At 38.4% G+C, this 13,202-nt stretch overlaps 3 protein-coding genes across 6 annotated transcripts; 2 read left to right on the plus strand and 1 right to left on the minus strand.

Annotated features, from left to right (window-relative positions):
- Positions 1-480: 480 nt before the first annotated feature.
- On the plus strand, positions 481-3,703 carry LOC120008893 (hexokinase-2, chloroplastic). The gene is made up of 9 exons (XM_038859265.1): positions 481-847; positions 1,047-1,197; positions 1,293-1,475; positions 2,138-2,212; positions 2,293-2,448; positions 2,543-2,638; positions 2,726-2,856; positions 3,021-3,102; positions 3,176-3,703. The coding sequence occupies exons 1-9, from the start codon at positions 573-575 to the stop codon at positions 3,512-3,514; spliced, it is 1,488 nt and encodes a 495-aa protein (XP_038715193.1). The 5' UTR covers positions 481-572; the 3' UTR covers positions 3,515-3,703.
- Positions 3,704-4,235: 532 nt separating this feature from the next.
- Positions 4,236-7,186, plus strand: LOC120009583 (AP-2 complex subunit sigma). Its single transcript, XM_038860230.1, has 6 exons — positions 4,236-4,399; positions 4,516-4,614; positions 4,702-4,752; positions 5,652-5,825; positions 6,536-6,595; positions 6,920-7,186. The coding sequence occupies exons 1-6, from the start codon at positions 4,397-4,399 to the stop codon at positions 6,959-6,961; spliced, it is 429 nt and encodes a 142-aa protein (XP_038716158.1). The 5' UTR covers positions 4,236-4,396; the 3' UTR covers positions 6,962-7,186.
- A 108-nt stretch (positions 7,187-7,294) lies between these two features.
- On the minus strand, positions 7,295-12,075 carry LOC120009582. 4 transcript variants are annotated; one of them, XM_038860227.1, is made up of 13 exons: positions 11,416-12,075; positions 11,007-11,188; positions 10,842-10,899; positions 10,220-10,344; positions 9,907-10,111; positions 9,553-9,823; positions 9,381-9,450; positions 9,236-9,299; positions 9,002-9,053; positions 8,826-8,916; positions 8,335-8,682; positions 8,041-8,253; positions 7,295-7,925 (listed from the first exon to the last, which is right to left on the minus strand). In XM_038860227.1, the coding sequence occupies exons 1-13, from the start codon at positions 11,495-11,497 to the stop codon at positions 7,485-7,487; spliced, it is 2,202 nt and encodes a 733-aa protein (XP_038716155.1). In that variant the 5' UTR covers positions 11,498-12,075; the 3' UTR covers positions 7,295-7,484. The 4 variants fall into 4 exon arrangements, with proteins under 4 accessions (XP_038716155.1, XP_038716154.1, XP_038716157.1 ...); XM_038860226.1 differs by having other exon boundaries at positions 11,007-11,209; XM_038860229.1 differs by having other exon boundaries at positions 11,301-12,075.
- Positions 12,076-13,202: the final 1,127 nt, after the last annotated feature.

A 13,202-nucleotide genomic window follows, 5' to 3' on the forward strand; every position in this document is an offset into this window, starting at 1 on the left:
AGACAATGAAGACGTACCAAGAGAACAAATTCACACGAACCCGCAGTCTAAATCCAACCATATTTGTTGATGTGTTTGTAATTAGATTTCTAACACAAACCACACAAAAGGGCACAAATGATTATTGTTGATTGTATGTTTTCCATACAACAGTCCAGCTTTCTTATTAAAACAGAGTATTTTCTGTGATACAAGCATTGGTCCACAAGGTGGTGCATCAAAGCACATATTAGATAATCCAAAGAGTAGACAACTTTGAATTGTAAAAGCAGAGATTGCCGAGTAAGTCTACATCGGCTTGTCCGCCCACCTTGTCCTAACGCTACCCTTTTCTTGTTTCCTCCAACAAAGCAATTTTTAGCAACCAGATTCCTTAATTGCATACAGAAAAGCCAACAGAAAACAGTTAGCTCAACCCAAACAAGCAAATTATAATTATTTTAATAAAACGACAACAGATTTCGATTCCCAACAGTTGAAACCAAACACTCTTCTCTCCCTGTAATCTCAGACTTCCTTCTTTGACTCTCTTAAACTCTCTGCATAGATCTTACCGTTACCGTCCACTGGCAATGTCGGTTGCTGCCACTTCATCGACGGTCGGATCGTTCTGTCTCTCGAGGCCACGACCTTCAAGATGCATGGCTCGAGCAACGATGGCCGTCCGATCCAACGTTGCCTCTGTTTCTCCGATCTTGACCAAGTTAAAGAAGGACTGTGCTACTCCCCTGCCGGTTCTGCGCCACGTGGCGGAAGCAATGGCCAAAGACATGCGAGCCGGGCTTGCCGTTGACGGTGGCAGCGATCTCAAGATGATCCTCAGCTATGTTGACAGTTTGCCTTCTGGGTATGTTTGGAAAAAGTGTGATTAATAAGTCGTTTTACTTACTTTGCCATGCCGTTTTGCTTTACTTATGCTGGCAAAGTTAACAACTTCATAGAGAAAAAGTAATTTGATAGCTTTCATGAGAGCAGAGTTTTGTTTTTGCTTGTTTATTGCTTAAATTCTGAAAATTTTGTCTATTACATGTTCGTTGAAATGAAAGCAATGAGAAAGGGTTGTTCTATGCTTTGGACCTTGGTGGAACAAACTTTAGGGTATTGAGGGTGCAATTGGGTGGGAAGGAAGAGCGAGTAATTGATGTCGAATTCGAGCAAGTTTCAATCCCTCAGGAGTTGATGTTTGGTACATCTGAGGTGTGTGTTTGTATGTCATGTTTTGAATAAAGTAGAGTGTGTATTGTGATTGGCTTATACTCAATTGGTGATTGTTTCGGATTTGGCTTGATCAGGAACTCTTTGATTTTATTGCTTCCGGGTTGGCAAAATTTGCAGAAAAGGAGAGTGTAAAGTTTCACTTGCCACCCGGAAGACAAAGAGAGATTGGGTTTACATTTTCGTTCCCTGTGAAGCAGACTTCCATCGATTCAGGCATATTAATCAAGTGGACAAAGGGTTTCTCAGTCTCCGGAACGGTTTGTACTGGTGTTTCTTTCCTCTTATATTATCTCTCCTATTGAAGCAATTGCCCAATAATCCCATACATGGAAGTTAAGGACAATTTGTTAGAATAAATGTATGACCAAATTTTTTGTAAAACTGAAAAGTAGGCTGTAGAACACTATGGTGAGAATGTTAGCTTTCCATTTCTAAGTCATTTACCTGTTTCTTCGGCAATTAAGCTCTCAAATCTTGTGGACAAAAAGTTGTTGGCATAGAAGAGCTCGTCTCAGTTTTTACTTCTTAGTAGTATGATGATCCTATTTGCATATTAGTTGGCTTGTTGATCTAATTCTATGATGTAAGGATTGCTTGCAGTTTTATTCTCAGTCAATCCCACTTCGGTTTGCCTATTATCAATTCGCTCCTTGAAACTATTCCAGTTACATTAAAGTTTCTCTTTTACTTCCTTCCAATGATATATGAGTGGTATATTTGTTTAGTACACGCTTAACATTTACAAATCAATAGACACAGATCGTATTTTTGTGTTGCACGGTCACTTGTTTTGATTGTAGGGAGTTCGAGTTTCATAACATTGTAACTTGAATTAGCCATGGCTCTGTAGCATTATCCATTATTGATGTAAACATGAGATCTAAAGCAAGAATAATGGAGGATTTCAAATTCTTTACAGGCAGGAAGAGATGTGGTTGCATGTCTGAATGAAGCCATGCAGAGGCAAGGATTGGATATGCGAGTTTCTGCCTTAGTATGTTCTCAACATGCTCATGTCCTTGATAACACTTTTGGACAAATAACGCGACTAAACTGAAAATTGATATAAATTAGGTCAATGATACAGTGGGAACTTTAGCCGGTGCAAGATACTGGGATGATGATGTCATGGTTGCCGTTATTTTGGGTACTGGAACCAATGCCTGCTATGTAGAGCGAACTGATTCCATTCCAAAACTGCAGGGGAAAATGAAGTATTCCGGAAGAACGGTGTATAAGAATATTCTCTTTCCCTTCTTTGATGTTCGTTAGACGTATTCCACCTAAGTATTTGTAATAATTTGATGAAATGCCTCTGATTTAGATTATTAATACCGAGTGGGGAGCGTTCTCAAATGGTCTGCCTCTAACCGAATTTGATAGAGATATGGATGCTGCTAGTATAAATCCTGGTGAGCAGGTAATCCTTAGTTTGTAGTATTGTGTAATACACAACCTATTAGTCTTCATATGATGTTCACTGGCATTGTGCTTGATACTTTTTCAGATTTTTGAGAAGACAATTTCAGGAATGTATCTTGGTGAAATTGTACGACGGGTGCTGATGAAGTTGGCCGAAGAAGGTGCTATATTCGGAAAATCGATCCCACAAAAACTATACACACCTTTTACCCTTAGGTATGCACATTATTTTTAATTTCTTCAGCATGCAGTTACCAAAGATTTGAAAACTCACCTTCATTCCTACTCTAAAAACTAATCGACGATATCAACATCTTGTAAGTTTGAATATATTTCGCTCACTTATTGAAGCGTGTCTCCGATTGTAATTTATCTTATAGGACCCCAGATATTTGTGCAATGCAGCAAGACAAATCCGATGATCTTCAAACTGTCGGTTCCATCCTTTACGATGTAGCAGAGGTAAAAATCTTTATGGATTTGAACTTCTTTAGCTCAATACACTCTTCATTAACAACTGCATTGCTAATTTTAGTTGGAGCCCAACTTAAACACAAGGAAGACTGTCGTGGATGTTTGCGACACAATCGTGAAGCGAGGAGGTCGATTAGCAGGAGCAGGAATCGTAGGAATTCTTCAAAAGATGGAGGAGGATTCAAAAGGCATCATCTTCTCAAAGAGGACGGTTGTGGCCATGGATGGCGGTTTGTATGAGCATTACCCTCAATACAGAAGATACTTGCACGAGGCGGTCGTGGAGCTTCTGGGGATGGAAATAGCAAGGAATGTAGTGATAGAACATTCCAAAGATGGTTCTGGCATTGGAGCTGCTCTCTTGGCTGCTTCAAACTCCAAATATGATCATGACTTTTAGGGAAGGTAGTATTGCAACTCCAAATAAGTGATTTGATGTTCCAATTTGTGCATATATTGTCTCTATTTGAGACCCAAAAATTGAATGTCTTTGTGTTCTTATCTACTAAATGATGTCAAAATCATGCTCTAGTAAGAGGAGAGAAAACCATGAAGGTGGTAATATAATTTGGCTTGTCTAATTTTCCTATCTCTTTTATATGTTTCAATTTTGTGTTGGATTTGTATTTTTTTTAATCAGAAATCAATGAAGAGAAGGGTTTACGGTTTCATGAGCAACTAAAACATAAATACAAGTATATAATTCGTCTAAAAAGCCAACTGGGTTAGGACAAAATCCCTAACAAGAAATTGAAAAGCAAGAAAACAAATAACTACCTAGTATCACAATGGGGGCGGATAATTAAATAAATAAAAATTAATTATAAAAGTTTCATACTAATATATAAAATACAAATATAATATATTATGTATAATAAATATATATTTAAGATCGGGCTGGATCTGGTTAAAACTCTAAATTCCCAAAGTAGGCCTAAAATTAAGTCGGGCCTAGAATTTTGCCAAACCCGGCCCCTAGGCTAAAAAATATGCCCAAGCCCAATATTTTTCGGGCTGGCCAGGTCCGTCGGCCAGGACCTTGGGCCCTAAGCCTGCTGTGTGGGCCGGCCAGCCCCGTTTACACCTCTACTTGACTACTTCCTTCTACCTCCGGACGAATATGCATAATTTCGAGTTTCGACAATCCGAACTGGCTGCCAAAAAACCAAGTAGACAACGAAGCCAGCACATCCGACATTGTTGAACCGTAGATTTGGGCTAATTTCACATAGTTTTACGTTAATTTTTAATTTTTTACTTTTCGTTCGCGATCTGCCAAAGAATGGTACTTGTTTGATTTTTGATGTTAATTTCGTTTCAATTGGAGCAAAATTTCTTAGTTAAATCATAAAGAAATGAGAGAATCGGTCCAATTTGTTAACGACGTTTATGGTTTGGCAGATCCGATTCATACTTCTTCAGAACAGACAAGGCAAGACTCGTCTGGCCAAGTACTACGTTCCTCTCGAGGATTCAGAGAAGCACAAGGTCGAATACGAGGTATAATTTCCCCAATTTCGTGTTTTCTTTTTGTTCAAGGTTGCATTTTCTAGGGTTTGGAATTTGATTGTATTGTGGGCTTTGTAGGTTCATCGGCTTGTGGTGAACAGAGATTCCAAGTTCACGAATTTCGTTGAGGTTAGTGTTTGCAGATTAGCTTTCAAATTGATGCTTTGTTTGGGTCATTTGAGAAAATTTAGGGAAACAGGGGAAAATCATTGCACTTTTTTGGTAGAATGTTCCTATATTGGGATTTTCAAGTGTTTTCATATTAGAAGCTGGTCTCCTTTCCTTATAATTTTGTTTATCAAATCACAGTCAAAGAGTACGAGGTTTTAGTGTTTTACTAATCTAAATTTGTTGTTGGGGTTATGTCTCTTTTAGTTGGTTATCCTTGACGTATTAACACATGTTTCAGACCCATAACTGTAGACCATGTATTAGTAAATGATAACCAGTGAGTTGAGGCTTTCACTAACGACTGTCCGAGAGTAGGAAACATGTTTTCTTTTCAAATATAGTCATATACATGAGTGCATATGAAGGCTTGGATGCAACCCTCCAGTATCATCAAATTCTTAGTCAAAATGTTTGAGTTGGCTGTTGAATGCAGTAATTTGAAATATTGCTGTCAATCACTTCTGATATTTGATTCTTGTTGGAGTTAATTCTCAGCCTATTGTACTTGTAAAATAATTAGTTATTATGTGTTTTACAATGTTTCAGTTTAGTTTTTCTTAGAAGAGAGCCCTCGAAAGAGGACGTTGGCACATGTAACCAATGCATTTCTTGATGACAAATTCAGATATGTTGTATGCAGCTTGTTTTCTTTTACTAGCATGACAAGCATAATCAGTCATCTATTCTGCTCTTACTGATTTGAAATTTTGGAACATACATCTCACTCTTCTCTCTCTCTTTTTTTTTCGCGCTTTTCCATTCATTTCTTTTAATGGTTTTCGAATTTATGGGTGTTATAAATTTTCTTGAAATAATTATATGGGTAAAGATTTAGGACTCAATAATCTCTCTTGCAGTTTCGTACACACAAGGTAATCTATAGGCGGTATGCTGGATTGTTCTTTTCCCTCTGCGTTGACATAACAGATAATGAATTGGCTTATTTGGAGAGCATCCATCTATTTGTGGAGATATTGGATCATTTTTTCAGCAATGTGTGCGAGCTAGATTTGGTGTTCAATTTCCACAAGGTTTGTCAGTACAATGATCATTTTTTAGTCAGTAATTATTTTTTTTTATCATTCTTGGAACACGAAGACTGTCCGTATTGGCCATCGGTTCTGAAACCTCCAAACCAAAATCTTTCTATCTTTTACATGGTTTTTGCTGCAAAGTTTAGTTTAAGTTTAAATGATTGAGCTGTGCTATTGGCTTTAATTAGTTTTGTTTATGACGATATGTTATTTTTCTAAAAACAGTAGTTACATGGTTTTGATGATCCTTTTGATATCATACCTCAAAAAGATTTTTGTTGTCTGTGTATGTGGAAGCTAGTTATTATATTATGCTTTATTTTCTTTTGATGGAATAGTACATGTTAAGATATCTTGGATAATTATGCAATGCATTATAAACGGGAAGTGCTTTAAGGGAAGGCAATAGACTCATATGTTAAACAACTATTGTAAGCTATATGCAATGCAATCTGGTACTGGACTCTTTCCCATTTGTTCCTAGTGGAAGATAAATGAAAGTACGTGTACTTATGATTACTCGATGTTAAACCTATCAGCCTGCATTGCCATATATTGCTGTTGATGTTCAAATATAAGTTGCAAATTATTTGCGCTCTCTCTCTCTCTCTCTCTCTCTCTTCTGTGTATGCATTCTCTGTTATGGTCACTTTATTGTCGTTGTGATTCACTGTGATTTTACTTACTTTGTTTCCCTGTCCTCAAAGGTCTATTTGATACTTGATGAATTCATTCTCGCTGGGGAGCTCCAAGAAACAAGCAAAAAGGTGCGATGACTACTCTCTTCTACTTTTTCTTGAATAACTGGAGTGCTCGTGTGGTTCTTCCTGCATTTTATTAGTGATGTACAATCAATCTTTCAATACTTGTCATCTTCTTCTTCCGTTTCATGTGTATCGCTTTTTCTTTGGGAGGAATGTCATGCTAGTTTGTTATCTATGTAATCAGAGCAATTGGTTTAGGCAATTGCTGTATCTAATCCAGGGACATCAAATATCCTTAGATTCTTTCAGAGTTATGTTCTCTGTGTTTAGTTTATATTGCATAATGGGCAGTTAACAGTGAGACTGATGCTTTCTCCTGACTTGCAGGCAATCATAGAGAGAATGGGAGAACTGGAGAAGCTGGAGTGAACAGTTATGTTTAGTACAGCATGTCTGAATACATCTTAGATTCTGAGCATTACTACTGTCTACTCCCCCAAGCCCTTCCCATTTTGTGGGTTTTTTTTTCTTTTTTTTTCCCCCTTTAAGTATTTTAATTCTGTACTCTACTGTTGCTACTAATTCTTCCCTCGTAATATCTTCAATTGAATTTGTCAATGCTCATCCTCGACAACCAAAACAATTGAGGTCTCAGGCAAAAACTATGTATCTGTATGTTTTCTGCTCCCTTCTATGCTTCTTGATCCCAAGAAACATTATTCGCAAACATTCTCTTTAGGATCACGCCAAAGTGAAGCATCAAAGTGCAAAAATATCAACAGAAGAAAAGAATAAAACAATGTTGTTAATATATTCAATCTGATCAACTGCATTGTGCCGGTTGAATTTCAGAGGCGCTCATTGCAGAGTAATTGCAATGGCAGTGCCCCGTTTGCACGGAAACCACCTCCAGTTTCTTCATAAACAGAATATAGGCAGTGATCTTGCCTTTTCATCCCAGCGGGAGGCAATGATGAAGTGACGGCCAAAGATGCTGCTTCTGTTGTAGAGAAATTTGAGGGTACTTGGGGCCAAGTACTTCTAAAGACGATGGCAAAGGCGGGATACCAAGTTGGGAGCATGGCAGCTGCTGCTGTTGTTGTTGAGAAATTTGAGGGTACTTGGGGCCATGTACTTCGAAAGACGATGGCAAAGGAGGGATAGCAGGCTGGGAACGCGGGATCAGTGCTGAAGAGTCTTGCCTCCCAGAGTGCCAGCTGGGAAATGATGTCATAGAAGCGGAAGTTCCATCAGGAGTATATTGCGAAGCCAACTGAGCTGTCCAAAACCGTTGTTGGTACTGCAACTGCTGCTGTTTTGTCGATGATGCGGAACTTGAATTAGGACCATAAAATGGTCTGCCAAGATATGGATGATGTAGCTGCAGCTGAGCCTGCAGTATAGCATTGCAGCATAACATCAACACATTAAGAATTAAGACAACAATGGCAACAAAGAAACTGGACAAGTAGAGAGTAAAGCAGTTTGATCCAATAGAAAAACTAAACCTGCTGTGTTGGTGCTGCAGGTTGATCAGGGTAAGCAGAGGTGTAATGTATTTGGGGTACAGACAAAGACATGAGCATTGGATGTTGGGCACGTGATTGAAGGTAGGGAACTTGCAGTTGCGAAGATTGTTCCGACCCATTTACAGCTCTGCTAAGACTGTTGCTAGTTTCAATCCCACGACTCCCAGCCGACAAAGACAAGAAATCAAAGCCCTTCCAGAAGACAAAAGATCAATTAGAACATTCGAAAGGCAAGATACCAACAGCATTGGCAAATGGCAATGAGAAGCTCACCTGATTCGGTGAAGGGTATTCTCCGGATGCCAAAGAAGCATTAGGATGATCTTGATGTTGCCTTCCATGCTGATAAATATCACTATGAACTTCATTTGATTTTTTATCATAACAATTACCAGAGCTGATAGCAGAGGAAACTCCATCTAATCCACTTCTGACCCCATTGAAATTGTTTACCCCCACAAGAACTCCTTGCTTGGGTACCTCAAGCTGTCTCAACTGGTTGGGATACAACTGCTTTCTATTTCCACTATCTGGCATCTTTAAAGCTCGAATTTGATGACTGATATAAACATGAGCCGCACACCTTTTCCATGCAATTTTACCATTCTTCGCCTGAGAAACCTGCATTTCAGTAGAACACCAGAAATTTCCCTTCATATGCTTGAAATAGAGAAAACTTTGAAGCAGTTTCCTACAATTGCACAGTTTTGGGCAACTTGAAAAGCATGAGAGACAAGTACTGGCCAAATACAAGTCCTCCTCACCTTTCCACTTGAAGAACAATTCTCAAATGAATTTTGTCCTATAACATATACTGAAGTATCCAACCAAGCAGGAACTTTATTATTTGAGGACCTGAAAAATGAAAATTGAATTAGAAAAATGGGGAAAACATGGTTTTTACAAAGAGAAAGACTCACAAACAATAAAAGGAAGTTACCATTGAGGACAACCATGACCCAGAGCACCATTTGGCAATGTTGAAGACAAGCCTGGCCACAATGCCGAGTCATTTGAATGAATAACTAATTATTGCGGCAGTGCAGATAATAGATATGCATAAATTAACTTTCAGACACTCAGAATTTAAGCAATTGCAGCCAATGTGAAATAAGTTCTCTGGTAAAGAACGATAATCAATAATTTGAAACCTCTGATAAAGAAAGAAGCATACCAATTTTCTTGGGTTCCTTGTCCCTCATTTGTGGTGGATTCGTTTGACCTCCAAGTGTCATAGCCTAAAAAATAACCCATAAACAACCTCAAGTCAGAGTATGTTTCGAACTTTACATTTGATTTAGGTTGGAAATTATGCTCACTAGTCCCAACGCAGTCTCTGGTTTCGACTGAAGAGGGGAGCTTTCCTCCTTACTGGCCTCCTTTAGTATGCTGCATTATGGAAGGCAAATAAGTCCACAACAATGAGAATCAAATTCAAAGAAAAAGTTAAGTTGTTGATGCCAATTATTGAAAAGATGAGCCACTATGTACCTAGTTTCTTGATTTTGCTTTGGTGGAATACATAAGTCAATAGCATTGCACAGTGGCTTCTCACTACCATCCTTTACCAACAAGGGAATGGCCGGTGAATTTAATTCAGGAACCACCCTAGCTAAATCCAAACTTATTTTTTTGCAGCTGGGTAAATTAGATTGTTCTTGAACAACAGGTTCTTCAGGAAACTTTTGAACATTGGATGAGGGATCAGTAGGTTCGGCAGTTCCAGAGAGGCAACTTAAGTCTTCCTTCACAGCCACGGAATCTGAGAGACAACAAAGCTTAGCAGACCATAAAATAACCAAAACGAACACAAATTAAGATTGCAACTAGATAAACAAGGAAAACCTTCTTTAGCCAATGTTGGACCTTCCCCTGCCTCCGGCAAAGCTGGAGGGTTTGCTTCTTCACCATCTAGTTTATCCTGATCCGTAGAGTCATTGTCATGGAACATCCCAGCCAAAGAATACAAGGTCTCCACAACTTCTTCCTCATCTTTAGTGATTGGTCCACAGCCAACTTTCTTGTGGGACCAGTCTGCGTCTCTCTTTTTCTAAGGAAAGCAAAGTGAATTCCAACATATCAGCATCAATTCAAATGCTTGGGTCCAAAAACTAAAGAACTAAAAAAGAATCAAGAATGGTATGCAGAGATGAATAACCATATTCAGTTTGGATTTCTTTGCACCATCCTTTTTGGGTGACTCAGCTTCCCCAATTACTTTGTTCAGATTCTTTGAATCCAGTAATGGTGGTGATACAGATTCTCGGTCACGCTTCTTCATGGCTGCAAATGAAATATTCAAATTATATGCCAAAACTTAATCCCATTGCAAATCCCAATTTTTATTTTCCCTAAAATTTAAAAACAAAGAGAGAAGAAAACAAACTTTTGATCCGTAAAAGCTAAAGAATCCCTTTGGAAAAGTAAAGTCTAGAATAGAAAAAGGAATTAAATCTAATACAAACTATAATAATTTGGAAAAATAAATAATGCACCATGGAAGTTCAGCAACAGCTCACAAATATTAAATTGAATTAAATAGACACAAACGTTGAGTCCACAGAAAGAAAAGAAAAAGGCGACAGAAGCAAAGACAAGAGAGCTTCAGGTTTGCTTCAATTCTAATCCAAAACTACAAAAGTTAAAAAAGATACTAGCCAGTGGCCAGAAAGAAAGACAACAAAAATGACCAAAATCTACTGGACCATAAAACCAAAGCAACCAGAACATGATCACTGAAAAAGCAATATCTTCGGCCTTTTGATTCCCAAGCTACGAACCTGATCGCAGCTTCCTTGGAACAGGGGAATTATTCACTTCATTGCAATCATCAAAGAACTGCAGATTACAAAATTAAAAAAAAAAAAAAACCCACTAAGAATTACAAAATAAGAGAACAGATAGAACAATAAATACCCATTTTCCAGCAAGATTCAATGGCATACCTTTTTGGGAAGCTTAAATCTTTTACCAGAACCAGCACTAGTCACAGAAGGATGATGCTCATCTTCTCTATCAGAGAAATCACAGCAACCCATGTCTTCGTAGCTCGAGCTATCTTTACAAACCGCACTCAATCTCTTAACTCTCTCTTTCTTCGATTTCTCCAAAGACCCAAAGTCACCACCTACGCCAACACCATTCAAACCTTGAAATCACAAAGCATACGAACATTTATAACAACAAAAGAGGTAAACAACCACAGAAGAAAGAATTAAATGAGAGAGATAAAAGGACACCTATTATCTGTAGAATTCTCAACATTATACGCAGAAAACGACAAGTACGAAGAAGAATTGAGACTTGAGAGTGATATATATAGAGAGAGAGAGAGGGAGAGTAGCGTCAATTCACCAGAAGATATCTCGTGTCCAGATTGTTTAGAGAGCCGACTCGTTTTACGCCTCACGTCCCGTACCTTGTCCATTTCCGTCATGATAATATAAACAATAACAACGACAACACTAACAACATCTGTTCTTTCAAAACGGCTTCAATGGCTTCGGATCGGTCCAAATCATCCCCACCTGAGACGAACACTTCAAGAACAACACAACCCAAAAGATATTTTCCCTTCACTTATCCGTATTTATCTTCGAATTCAGGTTTAAAACCGAACGCGAATGGGTTTGAGCTCTTCTGGGTTTCACAATTAAGTGATGAAACAAAATGGCAAACAGGGTAGACCCGAGAGGGAGAGGGGGGGGGGGAGATGTTTGGTTTAGTTACTGATTGCGAAATGTTAGCCGAGGAGAGAAGCGAGAAAGTGGCGTTTGGGTTTCCAGAAAGATAGAGAAAATCAATTTAGTTGCCGGATATCTCTCTTCGGTGCGAGACGGCGAAAAGAGTGAACACCGAATAGAATATAAGAGAAGAGGAGAAGAGAGAGAGAGACAAAAAGGACGCAGAACAGCAAAAGAGATTTTGAGAGAGAAGAAAGCGAAAAAGTTACTTCATTTCTCGTGTTCAGAGAGAATCAGGTTCTTCGTGAATAAAGTACGTATATAATATGAGAGAGAGGCGCACCCAAAAAAGAAAATAAGAGAAAAGAAGGGAAAACAGAGTCAAAATTACTGAAAAAACCCACAGAAAAGGAAAGAAACCAGAAGAAAAGCTATGTTGAATCTCAACTCTTCCAGATTCAGATGAATTGAACCCAAAAATGAATGAATCATCCAGAACCCACTATCAGTCTATCACTCTACTCCACACAGATCCCACCATCACGAACTCGTCGCAATACATTCTTTGAAATTGAACAAAATCTATCTGAATTGAAAACTTGAACAACACTCCTTTTTCGCTGAAAATGTACGAAATTTAATGATAGATTGTTTATGTCTATACATGTACTGAAGACTAAACCATTTTAGAGACTCCCAAATCACCGCTGGATAGCTTATCTCTTTCCCTCTGAACTTCCAAAACAGACGAAAAGTCCGAAGATTTTTACCTACCCATTAAATTGCACCACTAAGCAATCTCTCTCTGTCAATTGTACACAAACTGTCATCGAACGGTTCATGATTAATACCATTCCACAGCCGTCGGATCTTGTGCCAAACATTAGACATAGCAGCTCCACGTGGGATCCACATCGGACAACTACCATCCACTGTGTCACATTTAAACGGCGGCTGTTATCGCAGAATTTCTAGATGGAAGGCACGTGGCACTAAGATCTCGGCAGTCTGCACCGGCAGAGTTGGAGAGAGTTCTCTCTTTCTCTGTGAAATGACGCATAAACCCTTGCTTTTATATCGATAATCGTTTCTTGATACCGATAAACGTCATACGTGGAACTAGTTATTATTTATAGAAATGTATATTTTCTTGGTGCCAATAATCGTTTCTTGGTACCAATAAACATCATATGTGGAACCAATTATTATTTATAGAATTGTCTATTTATTGGTGTCGATAATCATTTCTTGGTACCGGTAATAGTTTCTTGGTGTCAATAAACGTCATATGTAGAACCAATTATTATTTATAGAAATGTATATTTTCTTGGTGCCAATAATCGTTTCTTGATGCCAATAAACATCATATGTGAAACCAATTAGTATTTACAGAATTGTCTATTTATCGGTGTCGATAATCATTTCTTGGTACCGGTAATCGTTTCTTGGTGCCAATAA

The sequence above is a fragment of the Tripterygium wilfordii genome, chromosome 11, assembly GCF_013401445.1.
Source record: "Tripterygium wilfordii isolate XIE 37 chromosome 11, ASM1340144v1, whole genome shotgun sequence".
NCBI lineage: Eukaryota > Viridiplantae > Streptophyta > Magnoliopsida > Celastrales > Celastraceae > Tripterygium > Tripterygium wilfordii.

Bases quoted from the DNA above. Each gene is read 5' to 3' on its own strand.
- LOC120009582 (XM_038860226.1), bottom strand. From the start codon at position 11,497: ATGACGGAAATGGACAAGGTACGGGACGTGAGGCGTAAAACGAGTCGG. The intron at 11,210-11,415 runs GTGAATTGACGC...TGTGATTTCAAG, and splicing joins TGGACACGAGATATCTTCTG to GTTTGAATGGTGTTGGCGTA. The intron at 9,451-9,552 runs GTACATAGTGGC...TCCATAATGCAG, and splicing joins AAGCAAAATCAAGAAACTAG to CATACTAAAGGAGGCCAGTA.
- LOC120009583 (XM_038860230.1), top strand. The intron at 4,753-5,651 runs GTTAGTGTTTGC...TCTCTCTTGCAG, and splicing joins AGTTCACGAATTTCGTTGAG to TTTCGTACACACAAGGTAAT. The intron at 5,826-6,535 runs GTTTGTCAGTAC...CTGTCCTCAAAG, and splicing joins TGGTGTTCAATTTCCACAAG to GTCTATTTGATACTTGATGA.
- LOC120008893 (XM_038859265.1), top strand. From the start codon at position 573: ATGTCGGTTGCTGCCACTTCATCGACGGTCGGATCGTTCTGTCTCTCG. The intron at 848-1,046 runs GTATGTTTGGAA...TTGAAATGAAAG, and splicing joins GTTGACAGTTTGCCTTCTGG to CAATGAGAAAGGGTTGTTCT. The intron at 1,476-2,137 runs GTTTGTACTGGT...AATTCTTTACAG, and splicing joins GTTTCTCAGTCTCCGGAACG to GCAGGAAGAGATGTGGTTGC.